The sequence below is a fragment of the Scleropages formosus genome, chromosome 5 (assembly GCF_900964775.1).
Source record: "Scleropages formosus chromosome 5, fSclFor1.1, whole genome shotgun sequence".
NCBI classification, from domain to species: Eukaryota; Metazoa; Chordata; class Actinopteri; order Osteoglossiformes; family Osteoglossidae; genus Scleropages; species Scleropages formosus.
This window is the reverse complement of record NC_041810.1, coordinates 16,709,451-16,732,883: the sequence shown is the minus strand read 5'-3', so window position 1 is coordinate 16,732,883 and position 23,433 is coordinate 16,709,451. Positions and strand designations below refer to the sequence as shown.

Sequence of the window (23,433 nt, the reverse complement as noted above, 5' to 3'; positions counted from 1 at the left end):
TAAGGGGGGGATATAGTGGAGTTACTGACAGCTCAATGGCTAGAAGTGTGGTCTTTGGACCCCAAGGTTGCTGATTCAAATCTCACCTGCTGCTGCAGTACCCTTGATCAAAGTATTTATCCCAAATTGCTCCAGAAAAATTGACCCAGCTCTATGAATAACTAAGTACCTTAACCCTGTAAGTCATTTTGGAGAAAAGCAAAACTAAATGAATAAATGTAAAGAATAAATAAGCTAAATGTTTATTTTTGCATTATTTAATACTGTCACTGTAAGAGAACAAGTGTCTAAAGCATTTTAACGTAGATATATGACATCCTGCCAGATGTGTTACACAGTTGCAGTTGTGTGCTCTTTTTGTCCCTCTTATGTACCATGGTACAGGAGGTGAGCTAGACTGCTCTCAATAGCCTCTCACAAAAATCACTTACAATTTTCGGATTGTACAATACAGTTGCAACAATTTACCCATTTATAAAACTGGAAATTTTTATTGGATTAAATTGAGAAAATCCGAACAGGCAAGTACTACAGCAGGAAGTTGGATCTGAGCCCTGGTCATTTGACAGCAAAATTGTGGCTCCAACCACCATGCCACCTAGTGCCAAGTTGATTAATGGTTTTGACGATGAGTGGATGATTGTTTTTGCCGCAGGATGGAAATTCTGCTTCTCACACTGGATTTTTGCTGCTGAATATACACCAAATAAAACAACCCAGGTTGTCAGTTTTCACTCCATGAGAACCAACACCATTCTCTTGGTTATAATCACTCAATCACAATCACCCTGGCCGCATAAAACCATAATCTGAGGGAAGACTCTTCAAATATCCGTATAAGACATGTTCTTTATTAATTTGTACTGCGATGGAGAGGATTCTGTCCAGGGTCATGTCCAGTTTCTTGACACTTCCAAATATGTAGCTGGGGACGTCCGAGCTGAGCACCTTGCTCGAGGACACTGCAGACACGTAGCCCCTGGAGTTTGAACCTGTGGACCTCCTCACCCCCCACCTTCCCAAAGCTGTCTAAGCCAGACTGCAACAGAGGATGAGAAATCTGCACTTCCAAGCACACATTACCATAAATGAGGACATAAACACTGCCCCTCGATGCCAGTGAGCCGGGAGAGACGTCCTGCTCCACATTCAGACGTGCTCTGACGGGCTTTGAAGACACCGGATAAACTAACGGGGAAACGAGATCAAACGGCGATTCATCGTTATTGTCCCGAGTGCCGTTAACGAGATTAATAAAATGCTATTTGGAACACGACCCGCTTTGCTCGTATCTATAAGGAAGCCTTTGCCAATTTTGGAATTCAACATCCAGGAGGCTTTAGCACACTCAGATTTCGCTCCATGGATGGAAACAAAATGAAGACTAATCTGTCAAGGCTGTTTAGCCATTTAACATAACTACTGTGGGATACAAATAACTGTTTAATACTTGCCCTGCCACTGACTAGCACAGCAACCAGGGGAACCCTCCCTTATGGCCTCATGCTTCACCAGATGAGCTGCTCATCTGCCCATGAAAGGATGGAAGAGTAAATACAGCTTCCTCACCAGATCCTCAATGATCTCCTTCACTGCTGCCACCACCAGGATGAAAAGAAGTGGGACCAGAGTCGTCCAGCGTCCAGTTGGAGAGACATCCGGGATTTGCTGGGGAGCGCAACAAATAATGATCATGTTCCAACACAAATGGATTTTCTCATGTTAAGGGGGATACTATCAATAATGAGCACAGAATATTTAGTCAAAGCATCATTAAATATGCAATGAAAAAAATAGTCCTTTGCACACAAGGAAACCCCTTTAACCACTACGCCACCTGCTGCCCCATACAGCCACAACACTGGTAAAATTTAATCCCCACCGATTCTATACTACTGACAGGTGGTCTTCAGTTAGAGTCCCCTGGGCATCATCCCTCTCCCAGCCTTTGAGGAAGTACCAAGATGAACTAACTGGGCAAATCTCACAGGGACCCAGCTTTGAACATTTTAGATAGCATGATTTGTCTAGTAGAGGTGAGAGAAACAGGCCCAGAAGGATGATACTTCAGGAAGGACCACCAAGTATCAAATGGGAGTCTGACCATCTGCTCTGCATTAACAGCCTGTGCAGCAGGTCCAGCTCAGGCTGTGACTTCAGTAAAGCCACCACCATCCCCAGGAAAACACCAGATCCAGGAAACCCCCCCCTTCGTCCAGGAAAGGAGGAGATACTCTGTTCATCAGGATGGAAAGACCTTCCCCACAGGTGTCACATTCAGTCACACGCCCTTGTCACCTGTGTTCACACACTGTGTGTCTCTACCTCATCCTCACAGGTCCTTCACCACAAGCCTTTATTTCTAATAATAGATCAGTGATGTACGGTATGTCACTCGAGTTGCAGTGCTGCCGTTCCCCAGGGGGTCTCCATGCTCTCCTTTATCTTATGTGAATTCCTTCAAATCACCTTAAATTACACTAAATTCATTGACACCCCCCCAAATTCAAAAATGGGGATTTGTCTCGTTGCCCCCCCGTCATCCCTGCACCCGGGACTTCCTAATTCCTAACGCTTATTTGCACATCATTACTTGATCTAATGTAATTACCTATGCATTTGTCTACTTGTTACACCATTCTTATTGCAAATACTTAATATAAATTTATCTTAATTTGCAAATCCCTATGCACTGCATTATATGAAGCACAAGGATATATAAATAATTAACATGCTTTCATGGGACGTTGTATAAGGGTTTTGTTATATTTTTTCCACTTATTCCACACATTCATATCAGAATACAAATATAATACTTCACTACATTTGTTACTCTATACGTTCGAGCTGCCTTACTTTTATTTTAGGGTTTCCTTTAACTGTTCTGCATGACTTTGATACTCGTGTTTTTGCTTGCTAGTCATTGCAGATAAAAAGTAACTCCACTGGAATCACAAACATTCATCCATCCATCCATCCATCCATCCATCTTCCTCCGCTTTTATCCGGGGCCGGGTCGCGGGGGCAGCAGTCCGAGCAGAGTACTCCAGACCTCCCTCTCCCCGCACACCTCCTCCAGTTCCTCTGGGGGAACCCCAAGGCGTTCCCAGGCCAGCCGGGAGACATAGTCTCTCCAACGTGTCCTGGGTCTGCCCCGAGGCCTCCTCCCAGTGGGACAAGCCCGGAACACCTCCCCAGGGAGGCGTCCAGGAGGCATCCGGAACAGATGCCCGAGCCACCTCAACTGGCTCCTCTCGATGCGGAGGAGCAGCGGCTCTACTCCGAGCTCCTCCCGGGTGACTGAGCTCCTCACCCTATCCCTAAGGGTGCGCCCAGCCACTCTGCGGAGGAAACTCATTTCTGCCGCTTGTATCCGCGATCTCATTCTTTCGGTCATGATCCAGAGTTCATGACCATAGGTGAGGGTAGGAACGTAGATTGACCGGTAAATTGAGAGCTTCGCCTTACGACTCAGCTCCCTCTTCACCACAACAGACCGGTACAATGACCGCATTACTGCGGACGCCGCACCGATCCGTCTGTCGACCTGCCGCTCCATTTTTCCCTCACTCGTGAACAAGACCCCAAGATACTTAAACTCCTCCACTTGAGGGAGCAACTCCCCCCTAACCCGGAGGGAGCAATCCACCTTTTTCCGACTGAGAACCATGGCCTCGGATTTGGAGGTGCTGATTCTCATCCCCGCCGCTTCGCACTCGGCTGCAAACCTCCCCAGTGCACGCTGCAAGTCTTGACTTGATGAAGCCAACAGGACCACATCGTCCGCAAAAAGCAGAGACGAGATCTCGCGGCCACCAAAACAGACACCCTCCGTTCCCTGACTGCGCCTAGAAATTCTGTCCATAAAAATAATGAACAGAATCGGTGACAAAGGGCAGCCCTGGCGGAGTCCAACATGCACCGGGAACAGGTCTGACTTACTGCCGGCAATGCGAACCAAGCTCCTGCTCCGGTCATACAGGGAACGAACAGCCCGTAGCAACGAGCCCCGAACCCCATAATCCCGAAGCACCCCCCACAGGATGCCACGAGGGACACGGTCGAATGCCTTCTCCAGGTCCACAAAACACATATGGACTGGTTGGGCAAACTCCCACGAACCCTCCAACACCCTAGTGAGGGTATAGAGCTGGTCCAGTGTTCCACGGCCAGGGCGAAAACCGCACTGCTCCTCCTGAATCCGAGGTTCGACTATCGGTCGGATTCTCCTTTCCAGTACCCTGGCATAGACTTTCCCAGGGAGGCTAAGGAGTGTGATCCCCCTGTAGTTGGAACACAATCTCCGGTCCCCCTTCTTAAAAAGAGGGACCACCACCCCGGTCTGCCAGTCCAGAGGCACCGTTCCCGAACTCCACGCGATGCTGCAGAGGCGTGTCAGCCAAGACAGCCCCACAACATCCAGAGACTTGAGAAACTCGGGGCGGATCTCATCCACCCCCGGAGCCTTGCCACCGAGGAGTTTTTTGACTACCTCAGCAACTTCAGCCAGGGTAATGGACGAGTCCCCCTCCGAGTCCCCAGCCTCAGCTTCCTCTACGGAAGGCGTGTCGGAGGGATTGAGGAGATCCTCAAAGTACTCCTTCCACCGCCCGAGAACATCCTCAGCTGAGGTCAGCAGCGCACCACTTCCACTGTAAACAGTGTTCGTGGAACACCGCTTCCCCCCCTCTGAGTCGCCGGACGGTTTGCCAGAATCTCTTTGAGGCCGACCGAAAGTCTTCCTCCATGGCCTCACCGAACTCCTCCCAAGCCCGAGTTTTTGCCGCGGCGACTGCCAGAGCCGCGCTCCGTTTGGCCCGTCGGTACCTGTCAGCTGCTTCAGGAGTCCCATGAGCCAGCCAGGCCCGATAGAACTCCTTCTTCAGCTTGACGGCATCCCTTACTTCCGGTGTCCACCACCGTGTTCGGGGATTGCCGCCGCGACAGGCACCGGAGACCTTATGGCCGCAGCTCCGAACCGCCGCACCGACAATGGAGGAGCGGAACATAGTCCATTCGGACTCAATGTCCCCCACCTCCCTCGGGACCTGGTTGAAACTCTGTCGGAGGTGGGAGTTGAAGACCTCTCTGACAGGGGCCTCCGCCAAACGTTCCCAACAGACCCTCACTATGCGTTTGGGCCTGCCAGGTCTGTCCAGCTTTTTCCCCCGCCATCGAATCCAACTCACCACCAGGTGGTGATCAGTTGACAGCTCAGCCCCTCTCTTCACCCGAGTGTCCAAGACATATGGCCGAAGGTCAGAAGAAACGACTACAAAGTCGATCATCGACCTCCGACCTAGGGTGTCCTGGTGCCAAGTGCACTGGTGGACACCCTTATGCATGAACATGGTGTTCGTTATGGATAAACCGCGACTAGCACAGAAATCCAATAACAACTCACCGCTCGGGTTCAGATCAGGGAGGCCGTTCCTCCCAATCACGCCCCTCCAGGTATCACTGTCGCTGCCCACGTGGGCGTTAAAGTCCCCCAGTAGAACGACAGAGTCCCCAGTGGGAGCGCTTTCCAGCACGCCCCCCAGGGACTCTAAAAGGCCGGGTACTCTACACTGCCGCTAGGCGCATAAGCACAAACGACAGTGAGAGACCGTTCCCTGACCCGAAGGCGTAGGGAGATGACCCTCTCATTCACCGGGGTAGACTCCAACACATGGCGGCTGAACTGGGGGGCTATTAATAAGCCCACACCAGCCCGCCGCCTCTCACCTTGGGCAACGCCAGAATAGTGGAGAGTCCACCCTCGATCGAGTAGAGTGGTTCCAGAACCCAAGCTGTGAGTGGAAGTGAGCCCGACTATATCTAGACGGTATCTCTCAACTTCCCGCACCAGCTCAGGCTCCTTCCCCGCCAGTGAGGTGACATTCCAAGTCCCAAAAACCAGAGTTGGCGCCCGAGGTTTGGGTCGGCCGGGCACTCGGCCCCGACCACCGCCCAAATCACAACGCACCGGCCCCTTACGGTTTCTCCGGCAGGTGGTGAGCCCACCGAAGAGCGGCTCCACGTTGTGGCTTCGGGCTGAGCCCGGCCAGGCCCCGTGGGCATAGACCTGGCCACCAGGCGCTCGCATGCGAGCCCCCCCCCCAGGCCTGGCTCCAGGGTGGGGCCCCGGTGACCCCATACCGGGTGGGGTAAACGGACGCCTTGATTTTTTCGTCATAAGGGGTTTTTGAACCGCGCTTTGTCTCGTCTGTCATCCAGGACCTGTCTGCCATGGGAGACCCTACCAGGGGCATGTAGCCCCAGACAACATAGCTCCTGGACTCATTCAGGCACTCAAACCCCTCCACCACGATAAGGTGGCGGTTCACGGAGGAGACATTCTATCACAAACATTCTATAAATAAAACACTTTTTTCTAAATAAGACCAGTGACAGACACATTGAGTCAATAAGAAATATGGTGCCTTTCGGCAGTGAGGTCAGCTGATGTTATTGTACAACAGATGGCTGTAGTCAGATATTGTGATCAACATTACGACTTAAATGATATAAGATTTGATGGTGCGGCCTTCGTAAGTTCGAATTGTTCTAAGTTGTATGTATCGTAACTCGAGGACTACCTGTACCAGCTCGGTCTTGTTTTACACCAGCTGTTATCAACTGCTACTCGGCTGTCCCTCCCTTGACGGATGCGGAAGAGGAAGTACATTTCGTCTCCTCTTGTACATTTGTACAACGACAATCAAATGAACCCTGAAACTCGCTTCCCCGGCTTACCTGGAGGAGTGCAATGAAGAGGAAGAACGCGTTGGCCGCTCTTCGGAACTGCGAGTAGAGGAAGCGTGGCAGGAACGTGATGACATTGTACTTCGCTGTGCTAGAGACCACATGGAGAGAGAGGTTCAGACGACACACCATAATAATGCAGTTGCAGTCACAATTTCCCAAGTAAAAACAATCACTGCGCTTAAACTAATGAGTTATGTGGTTGGTGTCATTAGCTACAGATACGAACACTGAGAGTGGTTCTATCAGGCCTGGTCAGACAGCAGTCTGAGAGGTGGTGTATAGTCACGACTTGACCAGTTCCATTTTCGATCAACACACCTTTGGGTTGCGGGAAAAGGCAATAAAACTCAGGACACATTTGGGGAAACACACAAATAATATGAAGGGCTATAACAGGGCAACTGAAATGGATTAAGAGTAAAACTCTGTTCTGCGCTGATTTGTTATGGTGCAGAAGAGAACACTGTGTGTGTGTGTGTGTGTGTGTGTGTGTGTGTGTGTGTGTGTGTGTGTGTGTGTGTGTGTGTGTGTGTGTGTGTGGGGGGTGGGGGGGTGGACGCGAGTTGCAGACACTGGCCTCGATCAGTATCTGCAGGAACACCGACACACAATGACATTCCCCCACGAGACAGGGGGCTCATCTGGTCACTGTTGCAATGCAAGTCATATCCTGTGGGATGGGGGGGCACACGCTCTCTTTCACTCACATGCACACTGATGCTAAAACCCTGTGAGCCAGTGCAACCTGAACTCTTGCTTTGCTTTTGGATTCACTTCTCTTTACTCCAAGTTGTGCTGTACTTTAGGCATCTGCCACATGCATAAATGTAAAAAAATATATTATAACTGATATGTGCATTAAACTGACATCTAATCTAGATAACCTGACATCTGGGTGTCCCTCCACCACCCAGCCATCGACTGACGAGCTTTTGTGAGAGCAGAATCACTAAGGTCCAAAAACAAAGAGGTAATTCTACTCTGGCTAAGTGTGGGTGTGGATATGAATGTGACAGTTACGGACGAATCAATGGCAGTTGAATGTAGTTACTAAGTGTCATGGGTGGGGACTGCGGGCTGCCCCTCTCCATGATGCCCCCATCGTGCCCCCATGGTGCCCTGCTCAGTGCCATGCTGTGATTTATCACTGCATTAAGTCCAAGCAGCGGAGGCACTTTGGAGGAAATATATGGGATGATTAAAGTCTGCCTTGTTTCGCTCCGGTTGCTGCTCCATCATGGAGATGGATGTTACTTCGATCCCTGATATGGGGCAGAACGATCACGTAGTTCACACAGCGCTCACACACACCAGCCCACAGGCCTATGGAAATGGATCACACAAAACATGAAAACACACAAAATCATTCAGCCTCATCTGTTCCTACTCCTCCACACATCCATTTCATGTGAATCAGGAGAGGGCCTAATTCCCCTCCAGGAGCCTCACATTTTTTAGACCTCCTGTACGAAGGCCTCTTTCACAGTCCTCTGTGAAGGTAAGCTCACACAAGGAACACCGCTTTCGCTTCTTGTCTGCGACTATTGGACCCAGCGATCAAATTTACAACACAGCTAAAAAAACAATACAGTAACCCTTATATGTGTTACACCATTTAATACTAAACTGCAGTTATTGGTTTGTTGTAACTATGGGTATCTTAAATGGAGACATGTACTACAGACATATAAAAACATGTACTAAAATTTGCATAATGTTACCAGTAAATAAACTTGTACTGCAGATTGCTACCTTCAAAAAAGGAAGAGAAATGAAGCATAACTCAAGCTGCTTAAGTTAAACATTTTAAACAGACTGCTTGCATTGCTCAACAGAGCAAGATGGACCACAAGTCACATGATCACTACAATTAAATTAAAGGCCAATGTAGTTAATTGTGTTTCTCTGCAAATGTTGAAACTAGATTTAAAGCAGAGCAAGTAAACATTTGGAATGCCCTTTATCACACACACACACATTTTCAGAACCGCTTGTCCCATACAGGGTCACGGGGAGCCAGAGCCTAACCTGGCAACACAGGGTGAAAGGCTGGAGGGGGAGGGGACACACCCAGGACGGGATGCCAGTCCATCACAAGGCACCCCAAGCGGGACTCGAACCCCAGACCCACCGGAGAGCAGGACCCGGCCCAACCCACTGCGCCACCGCGCCCCCCTTGAGATATATAACCTTAAAAAAAAAAATAAAAGAAAAGTGATTTCTGGGAGGCCTGTTCACCCAGGAGATACATACTGATCCCCAACTCCCAACTGTGTAACTCATGTGACAGCAGAGAGGGGAGACAGAACGACTGTCTCAGAAAACACTATATTCTTTCCGATTACATTGCAGGTTTAAGATATTCCGCTGAAAATTAAGCTCCTGAAACAGACCCTGGCATTCAATCCTTTAGGGGAAATCTCCCATTGTTCCTGGGTGGGGGATTACAGATAAAGAGCAGCTCCAGTCTCCTCCATCCCCTAGGAAACTACAGCACACGTAGCTAAAGTGTGACTGAGTGCCAACACACCACTTCGGGGTGGGGGTGGGGATCCCTTGTCACAGAAACACCCTCAAGGCATAACTGGAAAAATAACATTGCTAACAAAGTAAAACTGAAAGACGTAAATAAACAACATAGACAAAAACAGATAGATATAAACAGAAAATTTATAGATATAGAAAGTTAGTCACAGGTACAGAAAAATACATTAAAAGATACAAAGATCTATAGATGGATAAATGATGCTTGAATATTGCGAATATTTGTATGTTTAAGCAATATAAAGCCTTTCTCAACAGCGCAAAGCCTCCAGCTCAAATTCACCGGACAAATAGGTTCGAGTCGTTGAGCCCAGGACTCAGGCGCTGGGCAGGGGGATTTGTCCTGCAGCCATGAGCAATCTGGTGCTTTAATCAGTTTAGCTTCACGCTGTCTTGTGGTAGAGCTGTGAGGTTGTCTGCAGCACTACCCCACCTCTGCTCTCCTCAGCGCACACACACATACACACACACACACACACACACACACACACACACACTCTCTGCAGCCACCTCCCTCGTCACACACCACCGAGACCCGGCGTCTAATTTAGACACATCGAGCTGCCGCAGAGTCTTGAACTTTGCTGCTTCCTCAGCAAAGAACAGAGGGCTGGTTGGCATGCAGCTCTGCAGTGCGTCAGCCCGCACCTCCTTGTGTGTGTGTGTGTGTGCCCAAATATAATAGAAAGACACCTGTAAGTTTAACATCTCCTCAACTTGTCTATGATTCTGCAATATCAGTGACTTGTTGTTGACATCACATGAGTGACAAGAGGCCACACAAATGTACATTTATTTAGCTGATGCTTTACGTGACTTAGGGTTCATACAACCTGATACAACATGCATACAGCAGGGTAACTTTTACCGTATCAATTCATGGTAGTACATCAATCAAGGGTTCTACTGCAGAAGGTATGATTCCAACCTGGTCCTCTGAGTACAAGGTGGCAGCTAAAACCACCATGCCACCCACTGCCTTCTACAGCACCAATGACTTCATACACCCTCCACAAAGCATTCTGGGAAGGAAAATCCTGGCTTGGGTTCTGATCCAGTAGTACTCCTATAGTATCCCCTCCAAGCCTCTGGGATAGGTTTCAAGGCATTTCAAACTGTGTAGATACCAGTTACTAACCAGGCTTCTGTGGTTTATACAAAGGGACAGTCATTCCAGTACAACTGACACATCATGTGCAGAGCAGACGGGTTTTAGGCAACAGTTCAAGGCATCTTTTGGTTAAGACCACATTAGCAGCAGCTGAGGACAAATCGAAATCCATTCAAAGCAACTTCTGGATGTATGATGGTGAGCTCACCTGACACGGTTGCTGCAGAACTTGGTTAACTGGGGCTGATTGATGAATATCAACCTGGCATCGTCTTGGTCAGCTAAAGAGGTCTTCTGTGCAGTGTCCTCCGTCTTCTCGTACCCTGGAAAGGGAGGGAAAGGCGTGGATGAGAAGATTCAAGTTGAAGGAATGGTTTAGGGGGGCAGATCGCAATTTGCGCGTGGGATGCGACTGATATTTGTAATACTCGCCTCCGGTGCTTTTCCGAGAAGCACAGCTGCTGCGGCATTATTAGTCTGCATGCAGTTACATTATTGATATCGCAAAATTTTGATCCCACCATTCTCCCCTCCCCCTCCGCTCATTTTGTCTAGACATTGAGTCTCATCCACACTAGTTTATCTAAGAGTGCTCCCAGGCAACGGTGTGTTTAAATTTTTATGTGCCGCTCAAGGGGATGGACATAACCTCTGAGCTTATTTCATTCAGACCCCCCCACCCCACATTTTTTACCTCTAAAAGTCCTGTGCAGAAATTACTGATTGGGCATTCAAAAACCACTGATCTGCACAGCCATAACAATTAGTTCTGATATGCTATGCAGACAGGCATGTTTAGTAACACCAGAGCCATAGAAATACTCATTACCAAACTCTGAGACCAGATGTTCTGTAGGAATTCCCCCCGATATTCACTCACATGACGAGACCACTGAGATATATTTGAAAAACTGTATATTTTCTTCACTTATCCATTTACTGGTACTCTACAAATTTTCCTGCTTGTGGCAGAGCAAATGTGATTTGTATTTACCTTCTGGCAACACTAGAGTTTATGGGGTTCAACCACGAGGGCGATTTATGGGGAAACTAATGGGGTGACTGTGTCTGGCAGTGTGTGGAAAGAAAGGCTGGGGGCGATAAGTAGGCTGGGAAGGCTAGTTTGAAGTGCAGGTCCTTGAGGAAACGGGGTCCTCGGACCGGGAGCGTTATTTCCCTGTGTGCCGGTGTTCAAATAAAACGTTTCTCATGAGCGCCGCCTCTGTGTCCTTCTTCGCCCCATCCAAACCCGGAGTGCCGCACACCACAATATGTTAACAGCAAGTCAGTGTGTAAGAGGCAGCTGTCAAACAATTTTAAACTGAACTGACAAAAATGTTATATTGCTATATATTATTGGTGATTAGCAGAGGAAAGCTGTTGGCTACCTGAAAAAACACAAACATTTTCAACAGCATAATGTGTTCCATAAAGTGAACTCAGAGCCTTTCAAGTACTGAGTCTTCACATAACATCAGAGTGTTTACAGCTCCTCCTCCTGTCTTAGATTAGGAGGTTAATGTGATCCAAGGATTAAAGGAGATGAAAACCAAGATGGGTAAGATGTTATGGACCACAGGAAGAACAGCAATGAGGAGGAGGAGGAGGAAGGGAATTCACAAGAGCTCTGTAAGGCCTGTCTGAGTCCACAGACCAGGACTTTCTCTTCAAACTGGAAGCGAGGTTGGGGCATTTCTCCTGTGTTTCCTCAGAAGATTAGGTAATCTGCTGCACTGCACGCTAATCTCATTATCATGTTTACGGGAAAGGCCCTGGGACATCTTCAGCTCCCCCTCCATATGTCACATGCCATGCACTGCCAACACACAGAGCATTATGAGGGAATCTGTCCTTCCCATGGCCTCACACAGACAGATCATCGGGAGGCGTTTCTCAACGCCGTAGTTTGAAACACACACACGCACACACACGCACACACACGCACACACACGCACACACACGCACACACATGCACACACATGCACACACACGCACACACACACATATCTGTATGCACAGTCTTTTCGAATGCCACTCCAAAGTACACAAACTGGAATTTGCTTTCCTTTGTATTCTGGGCATTCATATTCCTACAATGTGCAATATGGCCGGGATAACATGAAAAGGCCCAGCAGCGTGTGTAATAAACACAACAATTCCTCTCTTCAGGGACCATCGATGACTCTCTGCAGATGGGTACAAGTGAGGAGCCTGGTTCTCTTTTGGGGGAATCACCGTGGCTGAACACTGGGACAGGACTGTAGAGTAGATGAAAAACGTTGAGGCCTTTATCTCAGGAGGCTCTTCAAAGATCATATCTCAAACGCTGAAGTCTGTCTAAAGCACTATTTCTTATCGGGGGGGAAAATACTTTAAGTGATCCTGCAGTTCACAGCACACTGACAGGAGTCTGTATAGCCTTGAACTTTGCACAATTTGTGGGAGTGCAGCCATGGGTTGAAATCCCTGCTCCTGCTGTCGTATCCTTGAAAAAAGAATTTACCCAATACTGATACAGTTAAAAAAAAAAAAAAAAAAAAAAAAAAAAAAGAAATCCAATTGTAGAAATAAGTAAATCATTGGAAGTAGCCTTGTGTACAAACCTAAGGTTCAAAGTCGTCATGGAAAAAAGTTATTAATAATGATCCATAAATATTTCACTACCCAAAGCAGGTACTTAAATGTAGACCCAGAGCATTGCTATCATGAAATATTTTAATTAGTCCAGAAGATTCTGCTGTTGCATCATCTGGTCCAGCATGACACATGCTAGTTTAGTAACACGCACTGTAACACATCATCTAGAAGAGAATGGCAGTACTGCCCTGTTTCCTGCAGTTCTTGCCCTTGGGGTGGGTACTTAACCTAAATTACTTCAGTAAATATCCAGCTCTCTAAATGGACAAAGTACAAAAATGTAGGCTGCTCCAGATAAGAGCTCGAGCTAATCAAATAAATAATAATGGGCCTCATAATTGTTCGTGATGCACTGTCAGATTGCCTGCGCTGGTCCCAGCAGGTTTTCTGTTGCGTTAATCAGCTAGCGGGCCGCGTTTTATTGCCCTAGATACCACATCCAAAGAGGCGGGTGGGCACGTTCTCAAAATCCCTTAAGCTGGCTGATCACGGATGTAAACACAGGATATACATAACAATGGAGAGCAGCAGACATGAGTATCAAGGGCATCGCAAAGCGTCACTGATAGCAACAATCCCATGACAAACACGCAGAGTCTTTGGTGCCTGAAAGAGCTTACGCTCCCGCTTTTACACTTAGAAAAGATGTGCGCCACGACGGTGAGGGCCGCGTCTCACTTTTCGGCGGCTGTGACGGCCGCTCCAGATGCTTCTGGAACATCTCCTTTCAAAGGGCTTTTAACCATCAGGGACTAATCGGGCTTGAATGGATGCTTTGTTTGAGTTCTGCGTTACCGAGGCATCAAAATGATAAGCTTCCACAATTAACATGTGATCAATTTCTATCAAATAGGGGAAGTGGGTAGCACAGCAGTTAGGTTTGAATCCCACCTCCTACTACAACACAATTGATGAAGGTACTTACCCTGAACTGATACAGTAAAAATTACCTGGCTGTGCCTGTGTGATGAACATTGACACATATGGTGCAAAGAAACAAACCAACTGTACTTCAGAATCACACGTCTCCAGCTATGGCTCTCTTTCTCCTAATGTAATGTAAAAACTCTATTTTCTGAGATGTACGTCGCTTTGGAGAAAAGAAACTGCTAAATGAACAAAATGTAAATGTAAATGTAAATAAAGAGGTTAATAACTATCAGTGGATCATTATAAAGCAAACTGCCAGATTTTCAGAAACATCCAATCATGTATTGTTTAATTTTTCTTTACGATTAACATTTTAAATTTGCAGGGCTTGTGGTTTTATCTTGATTACAGCAGCAAAATAAATCGGGGGGGAGATCACTGCTGTCAATGTAAATCAATGGGTTTGTATCATGTATCACGAAAGTCCAATGGTAAATCATTTTGTACAGCAACGTTTAAACCGAGGGTGTCCAACGTGTGGCCCCAGGGCATCATGTGGCTGGGTGTTTTGTGTCATGTGGTCCGCAAGAAATTTTCTGAATGATTAATATGTAGCATACCTACCGTAAATACTATAAATTTGGTTGAATTGCACGATAATAGTTATACTTAGGAACACACACCACGCCTAAATAGAGAAAATAAAGTAAATAATTTTTCACTTTAGAAATTTCAAATCCAGTATGTCATTTACTGTGGATTTCCTATGTGTGGCCCTCGGACTAGTTCACAATAATGATGGATAAAAAAGGCTGGACACCCCCGATTTAGGTGTTGCAGCTGGAGGACAAGTCGCGGTGATCATGACTTGGCCCATGGCGTCCTAGACTAACAGATAGCAGGAATTGCCCCAGTCTCCAATGGGAAAATGTGCTGGCCAGCTTCCAATGACACCTCCCCACACAGTTCCGGTGAAAACACCACAGTGCTGTGTCATACCGGCCTGTAACCGGACACCTCGCTCCACGCCGTCCCGGAACCCCCGATGCCGAACCCGCAGGCTGCGCATGTTCCACGAGAAGCGGAGCGGAGCTGTGACATAGATCTCCGAGAGTGCACACCACCCTCGTTCCCTACCGCCACTGCCGCCAACACACTCCCCTCCCTCCCTGTTACTCTGGTATTCCTAGTCACGATACGCAATCCCTACAATTTCTGGGAGCTGGACGCCATGTCGGTCCAGCGTTTACTGCAGGAATGTACCAGCCACCTTGGATGCCTTTGGCTCGGGTAGGGGACTAAATATAGTAAACCATGAGCAGTCCCACGGTCATCGTATTATGGCTGAGGGTAGGGGCAGGGTTATGAAAGTTCACTGTCCAAGGGTGGCGTGGGATCCACTGCCACAGGTCAAACACTTACAGTGAACACATACACTTTCACAGACACACCCGGGACCTATAGCACCAGTCAAAAGTTTGAGTACGCCCGGAGAGTTCATGGCGGGATGACGTGGAGAGTAGAGCAAAAGCAAAGACAATCAGAAATGTTCCCACGTCTCTAGCAACTGCTGCAGAAGAGCTGGGAAGACATGGTGCCTTATTTCCTCATCAAACATGTTCGCCAAATATCTTGTTTTAAAAAAAAAATAATGTTTCCAGCAAGTGTACGACTGGTACTTTACACTGAATTAAAAATTCAAGGAGGGCATTGGGATCCCCTCTCCCGCTGGCAAAGTGTAGCAGTGCATTATGGGATGCGACAGGGCTTCACCAAGGGGGGGGGGGGGGGGGGAGGGGAATGTTTGCTCAAAGCCGGGCCCATTCACTTCACTTCCATGCGTCTGTTTCCTAAGCACAGCCAGAGGATTTAAGGGGGATTGTGGATTAATCTGGACTCAGGAGGCTGAGTCCACCAACTGAGTCTGAGAGACAGGCCAGAAATAACTTGGCTAACGCCGCCCCAACACCGGGTAGTCCAACGCTGGTGATAAACACCGACAGTTTAGTAGGCCTTCTAGGAAAGATTTCCCAGTGACGATGCAAGGCTCCTGCAGGCGAGCCGGTGACAGCGCTACCTGTCTGGTGGACAACAGAAAGTCCAGACGGGATCAGCCAGTGCGGAGTGGTTCCATGTGTCCCAGAACAGGCTGCACTGTTCCCCATCCTTCACACCAATTCAGACAGTTCTCATCCTGGACAGGATCCACATGGCCTTCGTCCCACCAGCAGATCTCTTGCATCTCATTAATATGCAAAACAAGAGTTGATTCTAACGCCCGGAACAGAGGAGACATTCAGAACTCTTGTCCTCCAGGAGGGTGTGCTGGTTTCTACTTTTAACTACTCTTTCGAACTGGTTACCTGGATGCCAGGTGTCACCTCACCTGGTATTTCAGGTATTGATGATGATGACTAAAGGTATGCTTTCAAACTTGCAGGACTCTAGACCTCAAAGATTAGAGTTATGCAGCCCTGACTTACAAAGGGAGGCGGTCAATTACTAGCTAAGGGGACAAATGGAGACCGAATAAATGTGCGTCTCGAATAATAAACTCAGCAGCTGGAGCAGCGTTGGCAACACAGATAAAGGGGAGACATCAGAAATATAATGTAACCAAGAGCAGAACTTTTTTCTCCCCCCCAAAGTCTTGCCGTGGAAGCCATGGCAGGGTGAAAACAGTGTACATGTATACCCATGAAAGGAAATAAAACAGTTAAAACTTCACCTGGATTAACACATCTGGTAACATAATGGCTAGAGCTGATATCTTGCAACCTAAGGACCAAGATCTGAATCCCACTGCTGCAATTTTACTATTATATAAAGGACCTGACAGAGTAAAAATTACCAAGCGGTATAAGTGGGTAAATAACTGTAAGCAGCTTAGTGTACCCAGCTAACATTACTGCAATAGAGTAAGCCATCAGCAAAATAATAATAATAATAATAATAATAATGTGTGTGTATGTTTGCCAGGCAAGACATAGCATGGGGTTCAAAGTGCGTCCCACTCCCTCTGAGCAGGCTTAGCAGATGCGTTTCTTTCCACCATCCCCACACACCATGCGGTTGATGATGCGCCACCACTTTCCTTCCGCCTTTTAGTGCTGTTGCCTGACCCCGTGACCAAGGCAGGAAGCGTCACATGGCCGAGGTGGCGCCCGCACTTGCGCGCGGGCGCACATACGCACGCGCCACCTGGCCAGACTGCAGAACACAACGCCAAACCAGCACACACTGGTGCAAGCAGCGGATATGAGGCTGACTCCCACCTTCAGCGCCACGTCTCAGCAAGGCCTCAGCACCGAGGAGAACAATATGATCGCAGTAAAAGCCGGGCGTGCTGCCCTTTTCAGAACAAACGCACTCTAATGAAACCATCGCAGTAACAAGAACACACTTTAATTGTTTGTTATGCGGTATAGGAGTATATTGTTTTACCGAGGACTTGTCAAAACAATGACTCAGTGACACGGACGACTGGGAAATTTAACTTGCCAAACTCGTCTTACACCCTCGGTTTAAACATGCGAGCCACCGAAAGATCACGTGAAGAAACTGAAAGTTATGGCAACGGCTGGCCAGAGAGTGAGCGAGCGAACGAGAGAGAGAGAGAGAGAGAGAGAGAGAGAGAGAGAGAGAGAGAGAGAGAGAGAGAGAGAGAGAGAGAGAGAAGCCTGCGCACGGTTTTCATTATTGGAATTGTAACGAGTCAACATGTGCCAAGGCTGTGTGGTCTGCAGAGAGGGGGGAAGCCAGCAGAATCGGTTTGAATGATGGTCCCATGTCAGCGTGACCACGCGTACTGACCCCCTCGGGTTTTCCCTGCTGGCGGTCAACCAGCCTTACCCACAAACCCTCAGGGATCAGGGCAAAGCCCTTATGTGCTCACAGGCTGCCCCTTAAATTCCATATAACGTCAGGCTTGGCAACTGTAATACAAAAGCAGGAAAAAATGTGATTGTTTAAGGGGAAAAAAATGGAGAGGGAACAGAGAGCCGTGGTGCAGAGGCATCAAATGAGCAATAATAAAACTGTGACTTTTTCAGCAGATCGATAGTATCGAGCCAAAGAAGCCAAAACCCAGCAGACCCTGACTTCTCGCTCCAGGGTGAAACTAGACCAGAAAGACCTCCACATCGCAGCGGTTACTTCAACACGGCGACGCGTCACCTACACGTGTCTCAAGTTAATATGCAGTGCTGTTCCATACGTTGTCTCTGAACCCTTGTCTGATGACCCTTGGTCTGAGCCCTGGTCACAAAGACCTTACTGAGATCATGAGAAAGAGGGGATCCTCTTTCCCATCATGCTCAGTTCAAAACCCACAGTGTCAAATGCTGTTGGGTCCCAAGGAATCTCCACAATCCCTTGTTTTGTACCTGACACCATCTAATGTCAAGGTCCAGCCCAGCCCAAAACCAGACCAGCCCTGCTTCAACCAAGTCTTTAGCTGCAGGACCACCAACCAACTAGACGCCTCCTGACCTTCAGAGTCCTCCAACAGGCCGTGAAACGGGATTGGTGACGAAGCTGCGGCGAGCAACTGGCCAGAGCTGACGTTTCGGGACGGCCACGAGAGGAGCCATGTGGAGAGAACAAGATCGCTAACTAGAAAATGTGTGCAGAAATAGACCATGCAAATACCAGCGGGGCCACACACAACCATTGTGAAACCAGCCGCCTGCAGCCCACTCCTCACAGCTCAACCGAGCGTTTACTACGATTAACGGTAGGTGAGAAGGCTAATGACATACAGTATATACATAAACTACACAGATTGAGCAGAAGTCTTACGAATCTGACGGGTTTTTCATACCGCTGATTTTATCCAAAGGAAAAAACAAATAATACATATGTATATGAAATAAAGTGCACAACACAAATAGAGAGATTCTCAATGACAGTGTTGGATCCACGGCACCAGGTAATTAATATAACAGAATTATTCTACTGTGGCGCAAACACACGTGTTCGTCTGGCTGACTTATGACACGGTTCCCTCCAGCATTTCTGTCAAACAAGCCACTTTTGATTCGGCCGTGGCTGAACGTTTTGTCACATCCTCTTACTTCAGTCTCCTGACCTGCATTGCTTTCGCAATCGCCGTAGCAACCGACAGAAGCTCTGGGGTGTCCTCGCACCGTTGCGGCGCGATTCGGAAATCCTGCCGCGTGTGGGAACTACTGACCTGCATCCAGAGGAGCAGATCTCCTACAGCACAGTGGCCCACTTTTCAGCGGCAAACATTCATAAAATAATAACTCATAAGTGAATGGACTGAAAAAACAACAGCCAAACAAAATGTCTAAAGGTTTTTTCCTAGGGGGAAGGTAGTTGCATAGCGGCAAGAGCTGATCCCCTCGGACCTGAAGGTCACAGCTTCGTGTTCTACCCTCTGCCGAAGTTCCCATGAACAAGGTACTAAAGGTGCTAAATTATCCCAAATTGCTCCAATAAAAATGATCCGGTTGTATAAATGGGTAAACCGCTGCAAGTACCTTAACATTGTAAGATGCTTTGGAAAAAAGTATCAGCTAAATGAGTAAAAGTAAATACTCTGATCTCTGTGCCTCATTGCTCATGTTCAACTGTTTGGTGACATCTTAGATTTCGACCATCCAACTAGGAAACTAACATACCTTCCCAGAAGCAGGTTGCTGATACCCCACTGTGTTTTTATCTATTAAACAATAATTATAACAAATTACGTTTGTCCGCATGAATATGATGGCAACGCTACTAGAAGCCACTCGTGTTTGTCGTTGAGCGATACGAGATGGAAAAACCGTCCACAGGCCAGCATCACCTTAGAGTTCCATATCTCGCTGCTACGTCACAGGAATGTCACGGGAAACATGTGCGTGTTAGCGCAGGCTGGAATTACCCAGGCAGAGTCACGCTCCACTTGCTTTTCTAATCAGACATATCAAGCTACCAGCCAACCAACGTCAATAACCGCTTGTCCCGAGCAGGGCTGCGGCAAGCCGGAGCCTAACCGGGCAACACGGGGTGCGAGGCCGAAGGGGGAGGAGACGCACCCGGGACGGGACGCCAGTCCATCACAAGGCACCTCAAGCGGGACTCGAACCCCAGACCCGCTACAGAGGAGGACCCGGCCCAACCCGCCGCACCATCACGCCCGCCCATTTCAAAGTAAAGAATCATATATAAATCTTTGTGTAACATAAACTATACAAGTCATTAAGGAAATTATTTCCTCAGTACTGTGTTTATGACTTTCTCACATGCCAGTTTGCAGTGTTCTGCTGTGCTCTTTTTTAATATCCTGCAGCTCATTTCTAGCACACCCGTTTATAGAAGTCTTTGCTCTGATACACACAAATAAGGCACCGGGCCATCGCCCACACTCCAGGGACACATGTTCTTGTCTGTACACTAGGCCCTGAAATCCATTCATTATCTTCCTGAAACAGAACGATGCTGTTCAACATGTGAGATGTGGGTTCTTGCATATCCATTGATGAATAACACAAACTGTCTGAAACCGATTCTCCTAGGTGGGGTCGCGGCAAACCAGGGCCTAACTCGGCAGCAGAGGGCGCGGGGACACACCCAGGGAGGGACGCCAGCCCGTCGCAGGGCACCCCAAGCAGGATTCCAATCCCAGACCCACCAGAGAGCGGGACCTGCCCAAACCAGCTGCGCCACTGCACTTCCCAATAAATTATAACTGGCAAATTCACCTGCTGATGTTTCTTCATAAAGGTCTGAAAGTACCTGTCACATGCAAAACATATGACAAGTTCTTCGAGTTTGGGTCGCATAGTGGTTAGAGCCGCTGTCGCTTTGTGACTGAAGGACCCAGCTTCAAATCTCAGCTGCTGCTGTAGTACCCTTGATCCAGGTACTTACCAAAAATTTGATCAGTACAAGGTATAACCAAGAACTAATAGAGTAAAAATTACCTAGCCAAATAATGGGTAAATAAACAAATAGCTTAGTACACACACCTTATCACTATAAGCTGCCCCGGATAAAAGGGTAAGTTATAATGATAATGGTTTCCAGGACTTTGTATAAAAATCCATGAATTTTCTAAAAGTGTGGCGGCAAAAGGACAGTGCAAGGGCACGGGAGATGAGCACCGTGCCAGGCATTGCTGCAATCAGCAGGGGCAGCAGACGGTGGCCCGCTGCCCTGCATGAAACAACGAGAGCAGTTCCCCGTGGAAATAAGACAAGAATCTTTAAACGAGGTTCCGTCGTCTGCATCGACGGGAGCTCAGAAAATAAACAGAACCAGATCGGCAGCAAACCAGGGAGCACAACTAATCCACACGAACATCACTGCAAATACCTACACAGCTGACTGATCTACCCGGATTTCTGGAAAGTCTTGATTCTTTACAGAGAGAAAAGTTAAGACATAATCGGAGAAATTATATCATCTTTTGTGTAAATGATATCCCCCATGTTTTCACACAGTTCAACCTGAGCCACGGTGTCCCACTTTGCAAGGGACGGCATCGGGCCCAAAGTGACTGGTTTCAGCTTTCAGCTTACTGTCAGCGGCGCTCCGTTTCCTACTGAATGCCTTTCAACGAGCGACTGTGTGAACTTATGAAGACCGGATGCGATGAGCAACGATGACTGCTAGCAGTCGCGTGCCACCAGTGAAGGAGAACCGCGTTTCTGTGAAGCTTGTCCATTGAAAGCTGCCTGTGTCCCATCACCACATTTCGGAGCCCCTCGGAGGACTGGGGATGTAGGGAAGCAAACAAGTCAAACTGACTGAGAAATCTGAAGGTATCAACCTAGACTCTTGACCTGTTGAAAAAAAAAATGAGCTTTTTACTACAGGTTAATATTAAAGTGAGAATATCGGGCAGAGACCAATAACAATTCTATATTCTCAACATAATTATGGCTCTGGATTCCCCAATATGGGGTGGCATCTGAAAAAGAGAAAAGGCCCTTGTCACAGAGCCATCCTTCAGTCTTGCCATCTTATTTGTCCCTCGTATTTATTGAGGTGTAAAATTATCAAAAGGCCACTTCAACATTGGTCTCAACTGCTGGTCCAAGAACAAAGTTCTTATGAACTGTCACATGGTATATGTATTGTATTCATGTCACTCCTTAGAGAATGTACCTGCATGCCCATGAAGACAACTGGCCAAAACGCACCTGTGTTATACATATTAAGGTGTTTTGCTCACTAAACTCAAGTGTTCACTCACTTCTTTGTTCTCTATTTTATTTAGCTGGTGCCCTTGTCCAAGAGGACTTAAAGGGATAAGGGGATCTTCTTCTCCACCGAGCCATGTTCTCAAACAGTCGAGATCTCCAGAGGTACGTGTACAGCCTTAAGGACTGGTGCTGAAGGTCTGCTGTCCTCAATGCAGTTGTGCTTAGTGAAAGTATCACTGGATGTTTGGTGGCAGGGTGTGTTCTGGCTCAGCGTCACATTCTCTAACTCTTGGCTCAAGCGCTCCATGCAGAGCGTGGAGAAGCTGAACTCCAGGAGGGCATGGAAAGAAGACCAGCCTCCCAAGCGGGGGGGTGGGGAAGCTCTGGCGGGGAGTGAACGCACCACATCCCCCCGTGGGATCTACGGGTCCCTCCGCGACATCATTACCCTGGCCGATCCACACCGCAGCCCCTGGCGGCTCTGTGTTCTATCCCAGGGGAAGCGATGAGCAGCCCCGCCCAACCCCCACGTGCCGCTTTCAGCCAGACCGCGTGTCCACCGACCTCATTTAGCCACCCTGGGACGAGGCCACATCTGCTAGGGCTCCCAACCCTCTCTCGAGCAGAATTTATCATTGCGACACACAGAATCCAGCACTTGAGCAATAACCAAAATACAAAGAAATAAACACTGCTGTACATTTAAAAGAATATTTTGTAATGCCCAGAGTGAAAACATAATCAGGTGAAGGGGAAAAAAATAACAATGTTTTGACATGTTTGGAAATCCACTAAGGAAAAGAGCAATGCTGAGAGAGAAAGTATTATTATTAACATTATTGTATAATTATAATTAAAGAATTATTTTTATTAACAAATTAAATTAAAATTAGTAACTCGTACAATGGTCAGTAATATTTGCTTAACTCCTAAATTCCTAGTGACCTGTGCTTTTACAAATTGAATACTTAAGACTGATTAATAACGGAGGGCTATTTTAACAGGAGGAAAAACTAAAAAATGTTTATTTACATTTTACATTTATTCATTTAGCAGACGTTTTTCTCCAAAGCGACGTACAACTCAGAGAAGTACAATTCAAGAAATACAATTGTTTATTTGCACAAAAAAGGTAAGGAGCAATTTGGGGCTCTGCTGTAGGACCAGCTCAGTTGCTCCTATGAAATATCCAACTGTATAAATGGGTGAAAACAAGGATGCGGTTAATAAAATGCTCCGCTGGGCCAAGAAACAGAAACAGAAAGAAGAACGAGAGGAGGAATAAGAAGATCGCGAGCGGAAAGGGTCTGAGAGACTCTTCTGGTGTCAGGCCTCTGTCCTCATCCTTTGAAAGAGGAAGAAGCA

General features: G+C 47.5%; 1 protein-coding gene across 6 annotated transcripts in view; it reads right to left on the bottom strand.

The window, feature by feature from the left end:
* LOC108930890 (phospholipid-transporting ATPase IA-like) overlaps positions 1-23,433 on the bottom strand; it is a 107,032-nt gene that overhangs the window by 81,554 nt on the left and 2,045 nt on the right. For all 6 annotated transcript variants that reach the window (XM_029251711.1, XM_029251715.1, XM_029251714.1 and 3 more), the window contains exons 2-4: positions 10,614-10,728; positions 6,739-6,838; positions 1,570-1,668 (exon numbers count right to left, since the gene is read on the bottom strand). In XM_029251711.1, coding sequence (XP_029107544.1) covers positions 1,570-1,668; positions 6,739-6,838; positions 10,614-10,728 — 314 coding nt within the window. The remainder of the gene's footprint in view (positions 1-1,569; positions 1,669-6,738; positions 6,839-10,613; positions 10,729-23,433) is intronic.